Genomic DNA, 24,528 nt, shown 5'->3' with positions numbered 1-24,528 from the left:
TTTGAGCATTAAAACTTCCCATTAATTGTGTAAACTTTTCATATACTCTACTTTTCACCACTGACTGCCTCCTATTCTGTTTTTCTCTCCTCTGGAGCTTGTATTTTATATAAAGCTCATTATACTTATATGTATATGTGTGTGTGTGTACATCTGAAGATACTTTAAAAAATCTGTGAAAAATGGAAGTTAAAAAATAAGCTTAGTTTGGTGTACCAAAATTTTGAAATCTATGCATATTGATTTTTTTTTGACAGGCAGAGTGGAGAGTGAGAGAGAGAGACAGAGAGGAAGGTCTTCCTTTTTGCCCTTGTTTCACCCTCCAATGGCCGCCATGGCTGGCACGCTGCAGCCGGCGCACCACGCTGATCCAAAGGCAGGAGCCAGGTACTTATCCTGATCTCCCATGGGGTGCAGGGCCCAAGTACTTGGGCCATCCTCCACTGTACTCCCGGGCCACAGCAGAGAGCTGGCCTGGAAGAGGGGCAACCGGGATAGAATCCGGCACCCCGACCTGGACTAGAACCCGGTGTGCTGCCACCGCAAGGCGGAGGATTAGCCTAGTGAGCCGCGGTGCCGGCTGCATATTGATTTCACAATTTAAATTTCCCAATAAACTTTTGAAGATTCTCTATATACATATTTTCAAAAATTCTCTACGGCAAAATAAACTTAACTCTCAATTTTCCTCAAACTTTATGGAGTATCTTCATACATATATGACCATTATAAGGTGTATATATGTATAAATTCACATAGATACATGCACATCACATACTTTTTTTTTTTTTTGACAGGCAGTTAGTGAGAGAGAGAGAGAGAGACAGAGAGAAAGGTCTTCCTTCCATTGGTACACCCTTCAAATGGGCACTACAGCAAGTGCGTTCAGCCAGCGTGGCGCAACGATCCAAAGCCAGGAGCCAGGTGCTTCCTCCTGGTCTCCCATATAGGTGAAGGGCCCAAGCACTTGAGCCATCCTCCACTGCACTCCCAGGCCACAGCAGATAGCTGGACTGGAAGAGGAGCAACCAGGACAGAATCCAGCACCCCAACCAGGACTAGAACCTGGGGTGCCAGCGCCGCAGGCGGAGAATTAACCTAGTGAGCCGCGACGCCGGCCCACATCACATGCTTTTAAACCTCCAGTTCAACTTTTTCAGCTCTTTGCACTCTTTATTGCTTCCTGGAAGAAGTTTTCAGATCCATTTTTGTTTGTCTAATCCTCTCTTCAGAATTTTCAGTGAGCTATTTAAAACACAAATTGAATTTTTAATTTTAGTTACATTTTTACTTTAAAATTCTTTGATAATCTCAAAGATTTCTTTGTCTTTTTTTCTTACTTTCTGGTTCTTTTAGTATGGTGTCTTTGTCTCTTCATCTTCTTTTATCTTTAAACATTTTGAATATGTTTTTCATAGAACATTTTTCTGATTGTCCTATTTTTATTTCCAGTCATGCTAGCTCTATATGTTTTCACATCTGCAGATTCTCCTTCTGTTGTTAGAACTTTTAAAATGTCTATTCATTTTTATATATTTGAAAAGAAGAGTAGCAGAGACAGAGAGAGAGAGATCATCCATTGGTTCACTCCCTAAATGCGCATAGCAAGCAGGGCTGGGCCCAGCAGAAGCCAGGAGTCCTGGACTCCACTTGGATATCCCACATGGGTGTTGGGGGCATGAGTACCTGCCTCACAGGTGCATTAGCAGGAAGGTGGGTCAGAAGTTCACTAGCCAAGAATCGAACCAGGCACTCTTATATGGTATGCAGGCATCCCAAGAAACCACCTCATTCACTGTGCCACAACATCTGCTCAATGCTGCTGAACTTTAAGTTTTTAAATTCTGGGCTGGCACCATGGCTCAATATGCTAATCCTCCACCTGCGGCGCCAGCACACCGGGTTCTAGTCCTGGTCGGGGCGCCAGATTCTGTCCCGGTTGCCCCTTTTCCAGGCCAGCTCTCTGCTGTGGCCTGGGAGTGCTGTGGAGGATGTTCCAAGTCCTTGGGCCCTGCACCCACATGGGAGACCAGGAGAAGCACCTGGCTCCTGGCTTTGGATCAGAGCGATGCGCTGGCCGCAGCGGCCATTGGAGGGTGAACCAATGGCAAAAAGGAAGACCTTTCTCTCTGTCTGTCTCTCTCTCACTGTCCACTCTGCCTGTCAAATAAATAAATAAATAAATAAATTTTGATTGAGAGCTCATCATCATCAGGAGTTGAACTTTAAAACAGAGATTTGTAATTACCTCAGCACATGCATTTATATATGTCCAGACCCAATGAATTTAATGAGGTTGACCAACTATTATGACAATTTGGAGTTCCCAGCAAAACACAACAACCAAAGTATAGACAAAGGAGTTGGCTTTGTTATTGATAACTTCACATTTTTCACTCAAAACTCTAAGACAACAAAAATCTGGGCTTTTCTACAGAAAGAGAATTCAGGTATTTTGTTTTCCTTTTCATTTCTCATCCAATTCATCTCTGGGTCAAGCTTTATTCAGTGCCACCACATTAGACTGTCCGCTTTAACAATGCTCACTGCCAAATCACCTATCATAGATAGGCCCCAGAGTTCAGCCAGGAAACCCACGTCTGAAGTCTCAAAATGTCATGACAACATGAGCTTGTGCACATCACTCTGGCTCTTTCTTGTTTTGTTGTTGTTATTGTTGTTGTTTGTGTGTGGGGAGAACAACCTGTGTTGTTTTGTTGGGTTGTTTTTGTTTGTTTTTAGCTTGGTTACTTATATTTTTATGAATCTTAAGTATTTTCAGAAGTTACTAGGTGAAAGGACTCTACTGTTTCATGATTTTTTGACTTTGTAATTTCTGAACCTGCAGTCTGGAACACCTGTCATTTTTCCTCTACATTTATTCCTTCACATTTCAATGTTCCTTGGGAACAGCACTGTGACATAAGCCTCTGCCTGTAGTGCCTGCATCCCAAATGGGCACTGGCTCACTCACTGCTGGTCCTCTTCTGATGAAGCTCTCTGTTTATGGCCCTGGAAAGCAGTGGAAAGTGGCCCAACTGCTTGAGCCCCTGCACCTGTGTGGGAGACCCAGAAGAATCTCCTGGCTCCTGGCTTCATATCGCCTCAGCTCTGGCTGCTGCAGCCATTTTGGGGAGTAAACCAGTGGATGGGAGACCTTTCTTTCTGTCTCTTCTCTCTCTATAATTGTCAAATAAATAAATAAAATTAAAAAAAAAAAAGTTTCAACCTTCCTTCTTGTCCAACCTCACATTTTATGAGCAAACTTAATTTATAGATGGAGAAAGAGGCCTAGAGTAAGATGGTCCAAAGTCTAAAGACACTATGGGCCAATTCTACAATCAGAACCCTGTTACACTGAATTTTCCTACCAATAGTTAAAACCTTCACAATAAGAAAAATCACTGCGGAGTTATTAAAAATGCAGAATTCAAAAGAATCTCAGGCACAGAAACTGATTCACTAGGTGTGAAATAGAATTGTAGAGCACGACCATGAAACAAGCACTCCAGTAGATTCAATAATTGTAGTTTGATTTATTTAATGTATTTTGACCATAATGCTATCAATTAAGAAAAATCTGTGACTTTTTTTTCATTCTTACGATTTCTGATTTTCTAATGAAAGCAGAATAAAGGAAAAATACTAATTAATCAAGGTTTTTTTCTTACTTTGTTTATAAGGAAATTTTACAAAGGTTCCCATTTTATTTTTCAAGGTATCTTTTTTTAAAAAGTGCTCATTTATAAAATTTATTTGGGCCAAGCTTTATTTTCAAATGATACAGTAAGAAATATATGCCATTGCAAAGATCCTCACATTATTTGGGAACTTTATGCAGGGATGGTTTTTGTCTCAGGAGAAATCAGAGAATTCCAGAATCTTACCTAGGCATAATTTATAGAAAGCTGAGTCAAGAAACAGGTGTTCTCGTTGGAATGATGAACTTGTTGTCTGCCTCACTCATAAATTTCTATTATATGAGCCCGTACACTCTGAATCAGATGCTGGGTCCACATAGATTTATGTCATCTATTTCCTTTCAATGAGAAAGGGAAGTAGATGATGTACACGTGTCTTGCCAGCTGTTCCACAAAGCACATGCCCTGAGTGCAAGTACTACTGGATATGCCAGTGCTTCAGTGGCTCCATTTATACATGTCCCAGCACCTGGATAATGGAAGCCACTCTTGAAATATTTGTGTCTATGTGCTGTGAGTCTGCTACAATGCTAGCTAACATTCCATCTCCAGATGGCTCCTATTACCACCTAATTATTCTAAACCATGATTTTATTTCAAACAATTTACCATTGTCAAGGATCACCTCCCAGTACAACATTGCTGGGATCAAATATTTTTGGTTCTATGTCTATGGTCAGAAGAGTTCAGGAATGGTCTTCTGTAGAGTGATTGATAGACCAATGAGCAAAGTCAATTGCTAAAACACGAATACAATATTAAAATGTTAATAAAACTGTAAATAATTTTATAAAGTTATTCATAGTCACAGTTATTATTTGCTTTAAATTTGTAACTATTCAACAAATAATTCTAGAAGTACCAAAGAAATCTATTCATTTATTCCCTCCTTCATTTACTTGTTCATTTATTAATTCTTCCAATATTTATGAGAATTTATTATGTGTTTCTATGAAATGAATAGAACAGATGGGCTTCTATCCAATAATTTGTACCCTAGTAGAACAGAAGAAAATTGTAAAATCTTAGGAAAATATTTGCAGAAAGGCAGTGTGTGTTTAATGACAAGGGCTGAAGAACATTCTGAGTATTTTAGTCACATTTACATTGTTAGGGTGTGTTTTCTAGTCTTGTTATTGATTAGGGATAAAAAAATTTGAAGGAAATATAGTAAGTCAGAATTTGGTATTCGATGGAATACCCTATTTTAATGTTTTTTGTTTTAATTTATTGTAAGATATAACATTCTCATCTAATTAACTGAGCTTTATATGAGGAAGTTTGTACCTAGTTATACCCAACTCAGGCATCTACGTGCTGAATATAAGAGCATAAAACTAGTAGAAAGACATATGAGTAGATCACTTTTAGAGAATATAGTCTTTGAAAAAAATTTTTTAAGAATTTATGAAGGTCTCAAAAGTACTAAATGATAAATTGCAAGCTCTAGAATGAAAGTTTTTGTATATTTAAATATGTAGAAAAGTTGAGGAGGTGAAAGGAAGTTGCATTTGCATTTTTTCATAAAAGTTGTAGGCCACCATTGATCCTTCCAGATTTTGGAATGCCTATGTCATTTTTTTAGGATTTCCTGCATTAAAAATATTCAAAATATTCTCTTTGATTCAGCATTTGCTTAAAGTGCATTCTATTTTCTGAGACTTCACCAGATGTTTAATATGGAAGCTGCTGTTTTCCTCCAATAGAATCTGTGAAAATGTTACTACATTTTGTTGCTGTATTTCTGAATATGCCAGCTGAGTAGCAGGTAGGCTCCAAGCCTCCACCTTCAACCTGAGCACTCTGGCCCTTAAGCCTGTTTCTTGACTGTACTCTGGCCATATAAGCCTACAGCTAAGAAATTGGGATGAGGGCATTCTAAAATGCCTTTGAACCTGGAGGGATAAGCTCCTGAATCCCTCAGGGTGCAGAGTCATGATTGTTGTATACATATTAGGTATCTTTGATGCTTAGGGCTGATGAATAATTATTAATTAATCACTTCATACCAGTTATGATGAGGGCTATGTTATGATATACAGTTTTTATTTCTCTCTGTAGGCTCATATTGGTAAAACAAAGTAATTTTGACATGTTAATATTTTAAAAGGCAATTCCATTTCTATATAATCCAGACACTAACCTCTCAACTGCTTTGCTGACCCCATATGTCTGACAATGTCAAATCCTTGGAGAGTTTGCACTGAGTCACGCCATATTATAGTGATCTGTTCTTTGTTATAGTGATCATCCAGTGACTTAAATCAAGAGCTATATAGTCTATTTGTCTCAAGTTCTATTTGTTTTATTAATAAAATAGTTTCTCTACACATAAATTTGTTCATTTAAAACTGTATTCATAAATGTATTCAATAAGGATAATTTCATATGTAATATTCAGTTTGTCCAGGCACACTTTGAAATTTTTAATTAATCACAAGTCATCCCTGACATAGTTCTACAGTATATATAGACGATCCCAAGTAGGAATTCTATATTGTTTAAGAACGGTTCGTTCATTTCAGAGTTGGTTAATGGGTCTCTATGCCACCATTAATCACTGAATTAGCTTATCTCTACATGTTATCCCTATTGAAGTCTTTTTCTTTTGGCAAAAGTTGCTTGATGCTATGAAGGGTGAGTACTGTTACTGTGGAAGTTTGATTACAAGCAGTCTGTCTACAAATTACAGTATCTACTCACGTTTTTCAGGTTCTGCCTCCAGCCCTTCACTCTCTGTGTCACTTGGCAAGAGCCATGGTTGATGAACTACCTGCAGTTGCTTTAAGGATTCATCCTGCCAAAGAATAAATTATATTAGATTAAATACAGATCGATCACATTAACATCAGTCTAGGTACTTCACTCTGCATGGACTGCACATTCGAAAACCATGAGAAGAATTTCTCCACATCAGAGGAAACCTCTAAATTTAAGTTCATTTTCATATGATAGACATAAACCACGAAACTCTGAGCTCATTTCCATTACATTTTTCTATTTAGAGTCATAATAAGAACTACTGAAACTATGTTTCTCCTGAATTAATATTTTATGGAAATGTTGATACTTCTCAATTCCAGGACTGAGGTAGGAAATACACAAGATGTGCAAGCACATCTAATAGTACCAGTATTAAATTATGAAATATACAGCATAAAATTGTACAAAAGGTGCCTCTTGGCCATTGAGGTTTAAAATTTCCTTTAATGAGAATAAACATGAGTAGAATTTGGAGAACATCCTGAACTTGACCATTCATTTCTACTTAATGGCCTCTTTCTTCTCACACCCTTACTTTTGTTAAAATATTTCTCCTATACTTCCTTGCTGTTCTTTTACTTTTTATCGTTGACTAAGAGAAGACTCTCATCATCTCTTCTCCTATCTGTAGTAATAGCGTTCTATGACATTTTCTAGGTCCAATTTTCAAACTCTCTTTATTTCTTCCCACCAGCAAGAACTTTTAAAGAAGTAGCATGATGTAACCATTGCATTATTTCTAATCCTTCAGTGCCTATTTCATTAGTCCCAGAATGAAATCTAAACTTCAGGATCCCTGTTTGCCTGACCTAGCACTTGACCATCTGCTTCCTGTCTCAGCCTCTCCAGTTATATTAAACTGGAGCTCCTCAGTGGTGTTGTAATCTGAGAAGATGCTTCACATTGTACTTCCTTATCTCTCCTCCTCCAAGAGTAAGGTGTCTGCAGTGGAACCCTTCCCTGATCCTCCAGAGTCACTCCCCTATTCCTCTATGTACATTTGTACCTATGTAACAATTACTGTATAACAAATGTCATTTCTTATCTTTCTGCCTCAATAATAATAGGAAGCATCCTGTAGGCAGAGATAAATGTTTAACATTTATGCATTTTCTTGCACAAAACAGAAACTCACTAAGGAAATATTTGAATAGGAGAAATTTAGGAAAAAATATGAGTATGTAAAGAGTAGATAAGAAGGAGAGAAGAAACATGGATTCAATATAATCAAAATCAGTAACAATTACAAAGGTATAACTTCATGGAGCCATGAATAAAGAAATACTTTTCTAGTACATTTTCAAAATTACAGATATTGAACAAATATCACCTATCAGTTAAAGTCCATTTGCTATTTTATGCCTTTGGTGACCTTTTCTATCAGCTAGATATTTTGTTCAAATACTGAGATAAAAACAAAACCCACAGCCTTTGTTTTCTAGGAAACATGATACTATGAAACACTAAATGTCCGTTTTGCTTAACGCAACTCCTGCATGAGGGAAACATCTGTAATCTTTTAAATTTGAACATTTTTAACATTCTGGAGATGTTCAGACTAACTAAACTAATCCATAGTTTCAAAAAGGCATTGTTTTTCAGGAGTTTAGTAGCAGAGTGTTGAATACTGCATCACAGAGAATATCTTTTTAAAAAGATTTATTTATTCATTTGAAATTCAGAATCACAGGGAGAAAGGGAGAGAAAGATAGAGAGATTTCCCATACACTTGTTCACTCCCCAGATGGTGGTAACAGCCAAGGGCTTGGCCAAGCCAAAGCCAGGAGCCAGAGGCTTTCTCTGGTCTCCTATGTGGGTTGCAGGTACCCAGGTACTTGTTGCTTTCCCAGGTGCATCAGCAGGGAGCGGAAACAGAAGTGGAGTGGCTAGGATGTGAACCAATGCCCATATGGGAGGCCAGCACCAAAGACAGTGGCTTAACCCAGTATGCCACAACATCAGCCCCATGGAATATCTTATATTGTTACAGTAAATATAAGACAAAGCATTTTGATAAGCAAATTTGTTATGAATTTGTTAAACTCATTGAACCTCATACCATAGCACAAACTTCATGGGATACAAGTGAAAAGGATCAATTAGAAGTCTAGGGGGGCTGGCACCATGGCTCAATAGGCTAATCCTCTGTCTGCGGCGCCGGCACACTGGGTTCTAGTCCTGGTCGGGGAGCCAGATTCTGTCCCGGTTGCCCCTCTTCCAGGCCAGCTCTCTGCTGTGGCCAGGGAGTGCAGTGGAGGATGGCCCAAGTACTTGGGCCCTGCACCCCATGGGAGACCAGGATAAGTACCTGGCTCCTGCCTTCAGATCAGTGCGGTGTGCCGGCTGCAGCGCACTGGCCGCGGCGGCCATTGGAGGGTGAACCAACGGCAAAGGAAGACCTTTCTCTCTGTCTGTCTCTCACTGTCCACTCTGCCTGTCAAAAAAAGAAGAAGAAGTCTAGGGGAATCCCAGGATGGAAGCAAAACACTACAAAATAATTTAATGTACTAGAACATATGAAACTCATTGAAGAGAGTAGATAATAAGGTCCCAATCTAAGTAGCACTGGAATGTACTTTATTCAACAAAGTTGTTTCTCATAGACCATATAGGTCAACAATTCTGAAGCTGCTATACATGTGTTCTGAAATTAAATAATAAAATAAATAAATGATAACTGGCGTGAGCCAGGTTTCTCATTCTTGGAGTAGTACTTTACACATAAACAAGAAGAGCAGTCTAGAATAATCCATGTGTAACGTATTAGAGAAAAAGACATCACTAGGAACTCGTGTCTAGCTTACTATAAATGCAGATTGTTTTATACAAAAATATTTCTAGATATTTGTATGTGTGTTAGTAATTATACACGCATGTGTATTTTCCTGCTCTGACAGCTATGAGGAATTAGAAGCAATGATACTTACTAGCAATAAACAAACCTACCACCCTGCTGTTTGTTTTTATTAGCATTCTCTAGTAAAAGAGCCAGAGCTCTTAAAGAACTTCTCAATTCCAGGACTGAGGTAGGAAATGCACAAGATGTACAAGAACATCTAATAATACCAGAAAGCAAGAAATCTCATCCCACATCCCACACACAATGGTGAGGGTATGTCAAAGGGATAAAGGCTGCCAGTAGTCAAAGCTAGAACAAGTTAAGAAACAAAATAAGGCAATATTAGATTATTATCAAAGTAAAAAAATAAATATCTTTGAGTCCATACTGATAAAAATGCATGATTGAATAATTAAATTATAAGTGAGAATTGACAAATATGCATATAGGAATATTTCAAACAATTTACGTAGAATAGATACTCAGCCCTTAAGGAGATAAAGAATAATTTCCCACTGTGAGCTGTGCCAGTGACTTTGTCACTAAAAGTGCACTACAGAAATTGAGAGAAAAAAAAGAGCCACTTTACAGTGGAAAAACTTGACAAAGAGTACCTCAAACCAGGTGAACAAGGCCCATTTCTGAAAAATGAGTCATATTGATAGTGCATGCACTTGATAGCATGTGGTAAAAAAGGAATTTTATCTCTATAATCTTCGTCTTAAACCTATCCCACCACCATTTGTAGAAGAGGATGTCTCTGTTCCAGGGGTTGGTTTTAGCTCCTTTGTCGAATATGAGTTGGTTATAGATGTTTGGATTGATTTCTGATGTTTCTATTCTGTTCCATTGGTCTATCCATCTGTTTTTGTACCAATACCAGACTGTTTTGATTATAACTGCCCTGTAGTATGTCTTAAAGTCTGGAATTCTGATGCCTTCAGCTTTGTTTTTATTGTAAAGGATTGCTTTAGCTATTTGTGGTCTCCTATGCCTCCATATGAATTTTAGTATCATTTTTTCTAGGTCTGTGAAGAATTTTCTAGGTCTGTGAAGTATTTTGATTGGTATTGCATTTAACCTGTAAATTGCTTTCGGGAGAATGGACATTTTGATGATATTGATTCTTTCAATTCATGAACAAGGCAGGTTTTTCCATTTTTTTGTGTCTTCTATTTCTTTCTTTAATGTTTTGTTTTCTTTTGTTTTGTTTGTTTGTTTGTTTTACAGGCAGAGTGGACAGTGAGAGAGAGACAGAGACAGAGAGAAAGGTCTTCCTTTGCTGTTGGTTCACCCTCCAATGGCTGCCGTGGCCGGCGCACTGAGGCCGGCACACCACGCCGATCCGAAGGCAAGAGCCAGGTGCTTCTCCTGGTCTCCCATGAGGTGCAGGGCCCAAGCACTTGGGCCATCCTCCACTGCACTTCCAGGCCATAGCAGAGAGCTGGCCTGGAAGAGGGGCAACCGGGACAGAATCCGGCGCCCTGACTGGGACTAGAACCCAATGTGCCATGCCGCTAGGTGGAGGACTAGCCTATTGAGCCTCGGCACCGGCCTTCTTTAATGTTTTGTAATTTTCATCATAAAAGTCTTTGACATCCTTGGTTAAATTTATCCCAAGGTACCTGATTGTTTTTGTGGCTATTGTGAATGGGATTGATCTTAGGAGTTCTTCCTCGGCCATGGCATTGTCTGTATATACAAAGGCTGTTGATTTCTGAGCATTGACTTTGTATCCTGCTACTTTACCAAACTCTTCTATGAGTTCCAATAGTCTCTCAGAGGAATTTTTTGGATCCCCTTTATATAGGATCATATCATCTGCAAATAGGGATAGTTTGACTTCCTCATTACCCATTTGTATCCCTTTAATTTCTTTTTTCTTGCCTGATGGCTCTGGCTAAAACTTCTAGGACTATATTGAATAGTAATGGTGAGAGTGGGCATCCCTGTCTGGTGCCAGTTTTCAATGGAAATGCCTCCAACTTTCCACATTCAATATAAGGATGGCCATGGGTTTGTCATAAGTTGCCTTAATTGTGTTGAGGAATGTTCCTTCTAACCCTAATTTCCTTAGAGTTTTCATCATGAAAGGATGTTGTATTTTGTCAAATGCTTTCTCTGCATCTATTGAGATAATCATAATTTTTGTTTCTCAATTTGTTAATGTGATGTATCACATTGATTGAATTTCGAATATTGAACCATCTCTGCATACCAGGGATAAATCCCACTTGACCAGGTGAATGATCTTTGTATGCGTAGCTGGATTCAGTTTGCCAGGATTTTGTTGAGTATTTTTGCATCTATGTACATCAGGGAGACAGGTCTACAGTTTTCTTTCTCTGTTGCATCTTTTCTGGGCTTAGGAATTAAGGTAATATTGGCAATCAAAATACCAAAGACATTCTTCTCAGATCTGGAAAAAATGATGCTGAAATTCATATGGAGACACAGGAGACCTCGAATAGCTAAAGCAATCTTGTACAACAAAAACAAAGCTGGAGGCATCACAATACCAGATTTCAGGACATATTACAGGGCAGTTGTAATCAAAACAGCATGGTACTGGTACAGAAACAGATGGATAGACCAATGGAACAGAATAGAAACATCAGAAATCAATCCAAATATCAACAGCCAACTTATATTTGATTGAGGATTTAAACCAATCCCTGGAGTAAGGACAGTCTATTCAATAAATGGTGCTGGGAAAACTGGATTTCCACATGCAGAAGCATGAAGCAAGACCCCTACCTTTCACCTTACACAAAAATCCACTCAACATGGATTAAAGACCTAAATCTACGACCTGACAGCATCAAATTATTAGAGAACATTGGAGAAACCCTGCAAGATATAGGCACCGGCAAAGACTTCTTGGAAAACACCCCAGAAGCACATGCAGCCAAAGTCAAAATTAACAATTGGAATTGCATCAAATTGATGCAATTGATGGCAAAAGAAACAGTCAGGAAAGTGAAGAGGCAACCAACAGAATGGGAGAAATTATTTGCAAACTATGCAACAGATAAAGGGGTAATAACCAGAATCTACAGAGAGATCAAGAAACTCCACAAAAACAAAACAAACAACCCACTTAAGAGATGGGCCAAGGACCTCAATAGACATTTTTCAAAACAGAAAATCCAAATGGCCAACAGACACATGAAAAAATGTTCAGGATCACTAGCAATCAGGGAAATGCAAATCAAAATCACAATGAGGTTTCACCTCACCCCGGTTAGAATGGCTCACATTCAGAAATCTACCAACAACAGATGCTGGTGAGGATGTAGAGAAATGGGACACTAACCCACTGTTGGTGGGAATGCAAACTGGTAAAGCCACGATGGAAGACAGTCTGGAGATTCCTCGGAAACCTGACTATAACTCTACCATACAACCCAGCCATCCCACTCCTTCGAATTTACCCAAAAGGAATTAAACTGGAAAAAAAAAAAAGAGCTGTCTGCACCTCAATGTTTATTGCAGCTCAACTCACAATAGCTAAGACCTGGAATCAACCTAAATGCCCATCAACAGAAGACTGGATAAAGAAATTATGGGATATGTACACTATAGAATACTATACAGCAGCAAAAAAAAAAAAAAATGAAATCTGGTCATTTGCAACAAAATGGAGGAATCTGGAAAATCATGCTGAGTGGATTAAGACAGTCCCAGAGGGACAAATATCATATGTTCTCCCTGATTGGTGACAACTAACCGAGCATCAAAAAGGAAACCTGTTGAAGTGAAATGGACACTATGAGATACAGGGACTTGATTAGCCCTTGTCTGACTGTTGATCTACAACGTAATACTTTATCCCTTTTAGTATTTTTTTTTCTTCTACTCAATACTATTGGTTGAACTCTGTAATTAACAGACAATTATTCTTAGGTGTTTAAATATTAACTGAAAAGTGATCTCTGTTTTAAAAAGAATGGGAATAAGAGAGGGAGAAGATGTACAATTTGGGACATGCTCAATCAGACTTGCCCAAATGGTAGAGTTAGAAACGTGCGAGGGGATTCCAATTCAATCCCATCAAGGTGGCATGTACCAATGCCATCTCACTAGTCCCAGTGATCAATTTCTGTTCACAATTGATCACACTGATAGGTCTAAGAGTCAAAGGGATCACAGAAACAAGACTAGTGTCTGCTAATACTAACTGATAGAATCAAAAAGGGAGAGAACGATCCAACATGAGAAGTGGGATACACAGCTGACTCATAGAATGGCAGATGTCCTAAATAGCACTCTGGCCTCAGAATCAGCCCTTAAGGCATTCAGATCTGGCTGAAGAGCCCATGAGAGTATTTTAAAAAAAGCCAAGACACTCTGGCAAAGAAAAAAAAAAAAACACACAAACCTAAATGAAAGATCTCTGCAAATGATATCCCAGTGGAAAGAACAGGGCCATCAAAGAAGAAGGAGGTACCTTTCTCTGAAGGGAGGAGAGAACTTCCACTTTGACTATGACCTTGTCTAAATAAGATCGGAGGCAGCGAACTCAAAAGGCTTCCATCGCCTTGGCAACTCATGACTAGAGCCTAGGGAGATCACTGATGCTATAAATAGGAGTGTCAATTTGTTAAGTCAACAGCAGGAGTCACTGTGCACTTACCCCTCATGTAGTATCTCTGTCCTTAATGTGTTGTCCAATGTGAACTAATGCTATAACTAGTACTGAAACAGTATTTTACACTTCATGTTTCTGTGTGGGTGCAAACTGTTGAAATCTTTACTTAATATATACTAAATTGATCTTCTGTACATAAAGAGAATTGAAAATGAATCTTGATGTGAATGGAAGGGGAGAGGGATGGGAAAGGGGAGGGTTGCGGGTGGGAGGGAAGTTATGGGGGGGAAAATCCATTGTAATCCATAAGCGGTACTTTGGAAATTTATATTTATTAAATAAAAGTTTAAAAAAAGAATTTGTGAGGATCCCCTCCCTTTCAATTGTTTTGAATAATTTGAGAAGAATTGGGGTTAGTTGTTCTTTAAATGCCTGGTAGAATTCAGAGATGAAGCCATACGGTCCTGGGCTCTTCTTTTTCAGTAATGCATTTATTACTGACTCATTTTTTTTACTGCTGTATAGTATTCTATAGAGGACACATCCCATAATTTCTTTATCCAGTCTTCTGTTGATGGGCATTTAGGTTGATTCCAGGTCTTAGCTATTGTGAGTTGAGCTGCAATAAACATTGAGGTGCAGACAGCTCTTTTTTTTTTCCAGTTTAATTCCTTTTGGGTAAATTCGAAGGAGTGGGATGGCTGGGTTGTATGGTAGAGTTATAGTCAGGTTTCCGAGGAATCTCCAGACTGTCTTCCATCGTGGCTTTACCAGTTTGCATTCCCACCAACAGTGGGTTAGTGTCCCGTTTCTCTACATCCTCACCAGCATCTGTTGTTGGTAGATTTCTGAATGTGAGCCATTCTAACCGGGGTGAGGTGAAACCTCATTGTGATTTTGATTTGCATTTCCCTGATTGCTAGTGATCCTGAACATTTTTTCATGTGTCTGTTGGCCATTTGGATTTTCTGTTTTGAAAAATGTCTATTGAGGTCCTTGGCCCATCTCTTAAGTGGGTTGTTTGTTTTGTTTTTGTGGAGTTTCTTGATCTCTCTGTAGATTCTGGTTATTACCCCTTTATCTGTTGCATAGTTTGCAAATAATTTCTCCCATTCTGTTGGTTGCCTCTTCACTTTCCTGACTGTTTCTTTTGCTTTAAAGAAACTTCTCAAATTGAGGTAATCCCAATTCTTCATTTTAGCTTTGACTACCCGTTCCTCTGGGGTCTTCTCCAGGAATTCTTTGCCTGTTCCAATGTCTTGAAGGGTTTCCCCTATGCTCTCAATTAATTCGATGGTGTCATGGCTTAGATTTAGATCTTTGATCCATGTTGAATGATTTCTGTATATGGTGTAAGATAGGGATCTTTTTCATACTTTGACATGTGGACATCCAGTTTTCCCATATGGGCACCAGTTCGAATCCCGGCTGCTCCACTTCCGATCCAGCTTTCTGCTATGGCCGGGGAAACAGTAGAGGATGGTCCAAGTCCTGGGCCCTTACACCCACATAGGAGACCCAGAAGAAGCTCCTGGCTTCGGATCGGCGCAGCTCTGGCCATTGCGGCCATCTGGGGAGTGAACCAGCAGATGGAAGACCTCTCTCTCTCTCTCTCTGTCTCTCTGTCTCTCTGTCTCTCTCTCTCTCTCTCTGTGCCTCTTCTCTCTCTGTGTAACTCTTTCAAATAAATAAATAAATCTTAAAAAAGTGAGTAGGATACATATAGGAACTATCTCTAATACCTTTGCAATAATTCTGAAAATCTTGATTTTAGAACAGTTCTAAAATAAAAGGTTTACTTAAATAATTGAAACCAAGGAAAAGCAAATTTTTAAAATAATTTTAACTTTTTTTTTTAAATTAACCTATTTATTTGAAAGGCAGAATTACATAAAGATAAAGGCAGAGAGAGAGGGAGAGAGGGAGAGGTCTTCCATCTGCTGGTTTATTCCCCAGATAGCCCCAACAGCTGGAACTGTGCTGATTTGAAGCCAGGAGCCAGGAGCATCTTCCGGTTCTCCCACATGGGTGCAGGCCCCAAAGACTTGGGCTGTCTTCTACTGCTTCCCCAGGCCACAACAGAGAGCTACATTGGATGTGGAGCATCTGGGACTCAAACCAGCATCCATATGGGATGCTAGCACTGCAGGTGGCGGCTTTGTTCACATTGCCAGCCCAGTGATTTTCACTTGTTAAATAATAGCATGATTGTTCAGGAGCAGTATTTTTTTACATATTAATTGTCGAACTCTTTACTTAGTTTAGGGTTAATTTTATGTGTATAAAGTTAATTTAAAATAGATCTTGGGCTGGCGCTGTGGTGTAGTGGCCTAAGCCTCCGCCTGTGGCGTTGGGATCCCATATGGGCATCGGTTCATGTCCCAGCTGCTCCTCTTCTGGTCCAATTCTCTGCTAATGGCCTGGGAAAGCAGTGGAAGATGGGACAAGTGCTTGGTCCCCTGTACTCATTTAGGGGATCTGGAAGAAGCTCTTGGCTTCTGGCTTTGGATCAGCTCAGCTCTAGCCATTATGGCCATCTGGGGAGTGAACTAGCAGATGGAAGACCCTTCTGTCTCTCCCTCTCTCTGTAACTGTACCTCTCAAAGAAATAAATAAAAATCTTAAAGGATAAAAAAAATGAAAAGAAAGAAAAGGAAGAGAAGGGAAGGGAAGGGAAGGGAAGGGAAGGGAAGGGAAGGGAAGGGAAGGGAAGGGAAGGGAAGGGAAGGGAAGGGAAGGGAAGGGAAGGGAAGGGAAGGGAAAGGAAGGGAAGGGAAAGGAAGGGAAGGGAAGGGAAATCGATCATAGTGAAAAATAAGAATGGGAATAGGAGAGGGAGGAAAAAGAAGAGTGGGAGTGTGGGTGGGATGATGGCAGGGTGGGAAGAATCACTGTGTTCCTAAATTTGTATTTATGAAATGCATGAGATTTGTATACCTTAAATAAAAGGTTTCTATGTTAAAAAAAAAAGACATTGTTTTAATATTGTAGTTGAAAGGTAGAGAGACAGAGACAGAGACAGAGAGATACAGAGGTCCCAAATGCCCTCAACAGCCAGGGTTGGGCCAGGCCAAGGCAAGAGCCAGCAACATAAACCTAGTTTCTAACAAGCGTGCCAAGAACCTGAGGACTTGAGCACATACACCTTAGGAGGAAGCTGTAATTAGGAGCAGAGGTGGTACTTGAACCCAGGCACTCTGACACAGAATGTGGATGGCTCAACTGGTGTCTTTGACTTTGAAATGTCCATTTCAGCACAACTTTTTTTTTTTTTTCTTAGCACCTGCAATTCTTGGAAACAGCCTGTCACTTGGATTGAAATTTAAAATCCTATCAAAAGAGAGAGGCTTTACAGGGTGAAAGTCCTTGCTCCAATGGTCAGGAGACACAGCTTTTTATCCTGGTCAAGCTAGGGTGTGTTATGTCACCTCCTGTGATGGAAAGCTGAGGGTGAAGTTTTAGACTAGTGAATCTCCAGGAAGTCAGTCACATGTGGCTAACGTCTGGATCTGGGATCCTTTAGACTACAAGCCATTGAGAGGTGCTGGCTGGCCTGTTGTATGGAAAATTAGCAACAACAAAAATTACAGATATTTAATCTTATAAAATAGTATTTAAATATGTCATTGATTATGATTACAACTTAATTTTTTTATTTCTCAATTATTAGATTTGTCTTTGTAGGCATTTACCAAAGAAGCAGCACAAATGTCAAAAGTGTTAGGTTTAAAATTCCACCAAAACAGAATAGAGCAAAAATAAAATTTCAAAAATTATCACATAATGGAGAATTCACATTCCTGCATCTCTTCAAAAACTGAATGCAGCAGTCTCTGATGCTTAAAGAATAAATAAGAAAAATGGTTGTTTTGGAAGTTAAAAGTATATGGTTGAAGGTCTTCATTTAAAACAGAAAAGTTTAAAGTGACCAGGAAAAAGAAAAAGTGTTTTATTTAAAAAGCAGGGGCCAGCACTGTGGCATAATGGGCTAAGCCTTTACCTGCAGCATTGGCATCGCATATGGGCACCAGTTCATGTCCTGGCTGCTCCTCTTCTGATCCAGCTCTCTGCTATGTCCTGGGAAAACAGTGGAAGGTGGCCCAAGTAACCATCTGGGAGACTGGGATGAAGCTCCTGGGTCCTGGTTTCAGATTGGCTCGGCTCCGGCCATTATGGCCATTTGGGAAGTGAACCAATGGATGGAAGATCTTTCTCTTTCTCTCCCTATCTCTGTAACTCTACCTCTCAAGTAAATAAATAAAATCTTTAGAAAAGTAATTGGGTTATTTATATTTTGATCCAAATTCTAAAGTTCATATTTATATGAAAAGATACGACTAATATGTGAATAGGGTTTTTTCCCACAATAGTTTAGAATATTAAGCAATACTACTTATTGGATTCCAGTTTTAAATGCTCTACTCCTGAACAGATAAGCAGCATTCAAATATTCTTTGTTTATAGCAAACTTTATAAAGCACAAATGGAACACTGACTCAGTAAAATATGCGGTTTGGGAAGAACTTTAAAATGTTGAGTTATTGTAATCATAAAGATAGCACAAATATTACTATTATTAGATGATTTAAATGCTTTACTTTGGTTCTCCCTGGAATACAGTTAGTAATATAATGCACCTGTTTGTTTTATCAGTGCCAACAGGCAGTACTATGTATGTCCAAAGCTCAGCCCTTTAGGCCACATATAATTCTTTTTGATGGGGTCAAGAAGGTAAAATCTTAGACATTTTTAAAAACAAGAGCTGACATGTTCCTCTTTGCTAACTTGTTCAAAAATTTTATAAGAATATTAAACTGTGTCTGAGCATAATACAAACTCATATTCCCAAGAGTAAATTCTTTGGATTGCTTTCAGAAGAAATGCCTTTCATCCTTCCTCTAAAACACTTTTGCCATAAGTATAGCAAACGTTCAGGGACTAGGAGCGATGGGAAAGAATGACATGGATCATATGGAAAACAGTCGCTAGCTCTGAATCAACAGTCATTCTATCTGCTAACAGAATAAGTGCTTTGTAAACTTCAGCAGTATTGTTATTCCACATGGATAGCTTATTTTTAGATCTTCTAAATGCAATCAATCAGTGATTTGTGTCATATGTGGCCATGGAAGTTCAATGCAGTTAGAGGGGAAAAAATACCCCTTTGTTCAAACGTTTACCATTGGATACTTTAATTCTAAATTAAGAAATTATGTATCTTTAGTGCTAAGTATGTAAATCATGTATAAAACATCAGTCTTCATCTTTTAGAAGGCTTTAGGATCTTCACTTACCTTTATAATCATTAAATCCCTATAAAATAAGGATCTCTGTAGCATGCCAAATACAACGCAAAATTAAACTACCTTCCATACCAGATACTTTTAATAGACTGCTTCCACTAATGAGGAAGGAATTTTATACTTCCACTAAAATGAAATTCCCCATATATAATTTACATAGTTAAATTAGTAAAGCTGGTAAATAACTTCCTTTGCATTTGCTAATAAAATGTTTCAAATTACCAGGTGAAATACATAATTTTTCAGTAAATTAGACTTCTGTTGCCCATTTCTTTGATAATTGTAAAAGGGCAATTAAAACATAAGGAGAAGACTTACTAACAATGTAATTTTTAGAAACTGATAGCAATGCAAACGATTGTTGTCCATATAAATGCAAATTACATTCATTTGATTACAAGTTATAATTATTCTACAGATGTTGAACCATTTTGAGGGTTTTGCATCTATTTATAACTACATTTTAGCATTACTTATTTGATAATGTATAGGAGGGTATGAATTCTCCTTTGACTGTAATATTGTGTTTATTCCTCATTAATGACTTAAAAAATTATTCATGCATTGATTTTATACCTGTTTAGTTATAACTTGATTATAACATTAAAAATATCATGAACATTGGGCTGGGTGTTTGATCCAGCAGTTAAGATACCACTTGGCGGGGGGGCCAGTGCTGTGGCATAGGGGGTAAAGCCACCGCCTACAGTGACAGCATCCCATATGGGCACCGGATTGAGTTCTGGATGCTCCTCTTCCAATCCAGCTCTCTGCCATGGCCTGGGAAAGCAGTAGAAGATGGCCCAAGTCCTTGAGCCTCTGCTCCCACGTGGGAGACCCAGAAGAAACTCCCAGCTCCTGGCTTCGAATTGGCACAGTACCAGCTTTTGCAGCCATTTGGGGAGTGAACCAGAGGATGGAAGAAGTCGCTCTCTACTAACTGCCTCTGCCTCTCTGTAATTCTACCTTTCAAATGAATAAATAAATCTTTAAAAAAAGACACCACTTGGAACACTGGAATCATAATTTAGAGTGCCTGGATCTGAGTCACAGCTCCACCCTTATTCCAGTTTCTTGCTAATGCACACCCTGGAAGGCAGCAGGAGATAGCTGAAGTGGTTGAGTTCCTGTCACCCATCAAGGAGACTTGGATTGAGTTCTGGCCTCCTAATCTGGTCTATCTGAAGCTGATAGGGGCATTTGGGGGGAACAAGTGGATGGCAGATATCACTATCCCCTCTACACAAACTTTTTTTTTTCTCCCTATCCCACTATTTCTATCGCTCTGCCTTTCAAATTAAAAATAAAATATTCAATTGTAAGAAAATACCCTGTGAGCGATAAAAAGTAAAATATGTCTAATTTCTTATAGGGAATGATATGACACACTCTATCAAAAGTACAGTTCAAAACTGATTACAACAGAGACTACAGAATACAACACAAGAAAATGAGACAGAAAATCAAAATTCTCACAAAAGATAATTAGTTATATCTTGTTCAATTGAATTGATCCTGTTTCCAGTTCAATTGGTACAACTGGCAAAACCAACCGCAACGAATTTGAAAAAGTCCTCCTTACTTGAAGTGTTTCTTTCACTGTCTGGCACCCTTACAGTCTGTGCAGCTGCCTCTTGACACTCCCAGGGGTTTCACACTGGTGTCTGCTGCCTTTGGTTTTCACCACCCTGCTTCCCAAAGTGGTGAGGAACCACTCTAATCTGCTTTATGCAAAGTTTTTAAAAAAGTCACTCACTTCAGTCGCTTTAGTTCTTTAAAACTCATTAACCATTTAAGTTGACAATGCTTATCTGATGTATATGTATTTGAATTACTACATTTCACTAGTAAGTATGTGATTTTTTTTTATCAACATGCCATATTGCTTCTCAATTACTCATTTGGAAAGTGTGGTATTTTAAATAGATGAGTTTCTCTCTAAAAGGCATGATAATCAACTATTGCAGGTATTTGTATATCTTGAGTTGTCATAAATTATATATATTTTTCAATGAATATTAATGTAATGGTTCTAAAAGCTAAAGTTTCTATGATACAAAATTATTACTCCTACTTTGAGTTATCAGGTGCCTTAGATGCAAAAGGCATGTAAGTTTTTAAAGAAATTTAATTATCAGGAAACTCTGAGGATAAAGAAAAGTAAACTATTTTAAAAGATCTCATTTTTTATTTAGTCAAAAGTGCAAATTCTAATCTGAAAAAATAATACATTAAAGACAGAAAATAAAGTATAGAAGTTACATTTGTCTCAACTTTCAGAGGTGACTATATTATCTCTTTAGTTTTGATTTAGGTATAAACAAAATTGTTTAATGTCAGGTGGTTATGATTCTCTCTCATTATAAGACCATGTTTTTTTCAAAAAATAGAGACTTTGATCTGCAAAAAGTGGTCCAAACTTTAACAAGAAATGTTAAATATATTAAAATGTAAACAGTATGGTTTATTTGAATTTCAGTGTGTACTAAATAAAAGCAAATGTTTGCTATGTCTATTTTAACTTCAATGTTTCCAACATTTATAAATATTGTTTCTTATTGTTTGCTGATTCTACTAACATGATGAAAGAGGATAAAAGCAAAATCAGAGCATGAGAAAAAAACTAAATGTTATCATTTTATGGCTCACATTCTCAATATGTTCCCAGTGGAGAATGGTTTGACTACATATAAATGGGTGAATATCTGTAAAAAGAAACCAATTATTCATAAGTTTATTCACTAACTTAGGTAACACAATTTTACTGTAAAGAGTGAACATTTGATGGTTTCAAAAAGAACTAAAAGCTAAATATTGACCAATATTTGATAAAAATACCATGAGTTCCTGAGCCAGTAAGAAAGGTAAGGTATATGCTGGACAGCTCACATGTAATTGCAAAATTCAAACCAAAAACTAGCAATGAATCTTCCAAACTAAAGAGAGTTGATACCCCCAATCAACCAAAAAATATTATGCAGGACATGAATAAATAAAATTAATATGTTTTTAATAAAAGTTTCATCTTTACCAATATTGTACAACACTGGGGGATTTCCATGATGGATAGTTTCTCTGTAGAAATATTGTTGAGAAGGCCACTTGAAGGCAGTATTTCTCACTAATTAGAGCACTTACGAATCACAAGGCGATCTACTAGGACGTAGAGTTTGAATCTTTCAGGCTGAGCTGACTCCTGAGATTCTGAACTCCTTACTAGTCCCTAGGTGATGTTGATATTGTACTAGGAGGGTCACATTCTGTGGAGCAATGCCCTCAAGTGCCACCAAGAAAAAAGCACACATTCTCAGCCCCCTGCCACATGAAACATTCAGACTTGCATACTGCATGCACATTCAGATTGGTAATTGCTATGGAGAAAATAAATTTCCTTTTCTTAGATAAGAACTCCAAAATTAGAATAATATTTATTCTAAAAGTTCTATCATTGATATGTAGCTCATTTCCTGTGCCAGCACTGCCCTGCTTCCCTTCCTTTTCAGTGTTGGACCTCAAGGGGACACATTTCAGGAGGCATTGAGCAGCCTTCTGGTGAACGTGGCCTACCACCTCCAGGTCCACTGCCAAATGGGGAATGCTGAACCAATGGCTTCAGCAAACACAAAATCCTAAAAAGAGATTCTATTAGTGTAAATATTGAAGATAGCATCTCCTCTCTTTAAGCAACATTTAGTGATTTAATATATTTTATTCAATTTCTTCATCATATTCATTAAATGGAAATTTTTTTGCCCTGTGCATTTTCAGCTTTCTAACTTGAATTCCAAGCATCCATCTAAATATCTCTTTTCTTTGCTTTTGTTGTTCTTTCTCCATATAGCTTTGGCAAAGCTGCAACCACCTCCAAATAAGTGTGCAAACCAGAGACGGTATACACTGAAAGGGATGCCATGCATTATTTCCTTCTCCAAGTGAAATCTGGAAGCAACTGAGAGTTGAAGTATGGGTACCTTGTTCTAAATTAATGTATCAACTACAGAGTACATTCAGGAGACCACTCATAATAGTGTTTAAGTTGACTCACACATGTAAGAATATTTATAGAAACATATTCTGCCCTAGTGAGAAATAATTTTCAAACAAAATATTTCTTATGGCTATTTTATCATCACCAAAGTCCTGCCCCATCCCCTTCACCTGCAACAGATTTCAGATGGTTAATTTAGTAACCACTGTAGTTTGGCTTCAAATCAACCATGGCTTGTGGACTTATCTCAGAATGCCCAAATAATCTATAATGAGCCCAAAGTTCTGTGACATGAAATATCCTTGTATATCACCAAAGAATAAATTTAGCAGTTTCAAGGGTTTTTCAAGAGATATCTACCATATATTTTAATTGTCAGAACCATGCTTTTTTGTAATGGTTTACACAAATAGCTTTGTTGATAAGAATTTGTCCCATAAGTGAATGCCGATATAACATAGATTGTTCTTTTAATAAAAAGAATGATTATGCCTTTTGTGCATACCCACTGTAAATATGTGTCTCTCATTTAATATGATATCAGCAAATGTTTGTGAATGAAAATAAATGATAACACTAGACGGGCGTGGTTTTTGTATACATGTTCAGGGTGGCTTAATCAAAGACTCTTGTGATAACATGGGACTTATTATCTTGTTTTTCTGGACATGACCACTGGTCATATGTAGATTAGAAATGTTACAGGTAGATATTCAAAGCCCAAGTGACTGCTTCATTCTATTTGAGAGATTGATTTCAGAATATATTGTAAGACAACCTCAGAAAACTCACTTCTTCCATGTAGTTTTTCAATAAGTGTCCTCCACTAGAAGCTTCTCCCTAGAGGCAAAGAGGAAGGGATATTGAGAAAGTCAGAAGAAGGTGAAAGAATGAAATAAAAGTATCCTGGGAGATGAGAGCAACACGAATCTTTCCTACCCCCCTCGTACTCAGTTGATATTGGTAGGATTATCAATTTGGCAACATTTTACTCTTTGAATGAGATAATTTTTTCAAGACAACAGTGTATCTTTCCAGTGCATTTAAATTAATATAAAAAATAACCAGCTAGAGTAGTTAACTAAACTTTAGGATAGGATGCAAAACAAATTGAAAATAAATTTCCTGTTATTAACTTTATAAATGTGGTCTTAAAAGTTTATTTCAAAAAGAAGTCACCAATTCTTTATTCTATGAATTTATGTGAGGAACTCTTAACAGATGGTCTGAAAAATATCCCCATTTTTAGAAAGGGGATAGATCATTAACCTTTATATCCAATCTTTTTTTTACCTTCCCAGTATGTAACTGGTGAATTCTCCATTATTTGTATCTTTTACTGG

The 24,528-nt window shown here is 38.0% G+C and overlaps 1 protein-coding gene across 9 annotated transcripts in view; it reads right to left on the bottom strand.

Annotated features, from left to right (window-relative positions):
• Positions 1-24,528, bottom strand: part of C6H8orf34 (chromosome 6 C8orf34 homolog) — a 498,572-nt gene that overhangs the window by 54,000 nt on the left and 420,044 nt on the right. For 6 of the 9 annotated variants that reach the window (XM_089335332.1, XM_002710514.6, XM_089335330.1 and 3 more), the window contains 2 exons: positions 23,978-24,025; positions 6,405-6,498 (listed from right to left, as the gene is read on the bottom strand). In XM_089335332.1, coding sequence (XP_089191458.1) covers positions 6,405-6,498; positions 23,978-24,025 — 142 coding nt within the window. The remainder of the gene's footprint in view (positions 1-6,404; positions 6,499-23,977; positions 24,026-24,528) is intronic. The other 3 variants (XM_089335333.1, XM_089335329.1, XM_089335331.1) reach the window with 1 other exon arrangement.

This window comes from Oryctolagus cuniculus, chromosome 6, assembly GCF_051225735.1.
Source record: "Oryctolagus cuniculus isolate XC-2025 breed Fujian yellow rabbit chromosome 6, ASM5122573v1, whole genome shotgun sequence".
Lineage (NCBI taxonomy): Eukaryota > Metazoa > Chordata > Mammalia > Lagomorpha > Leporidae > Oryctolagus > Oryctolagus cuniculus.
The sequence above is the reverse complement of the archived record's forward strand: the minus strand, read 5'-3'. Positions and strand labels throughout refer to the sequence as shown.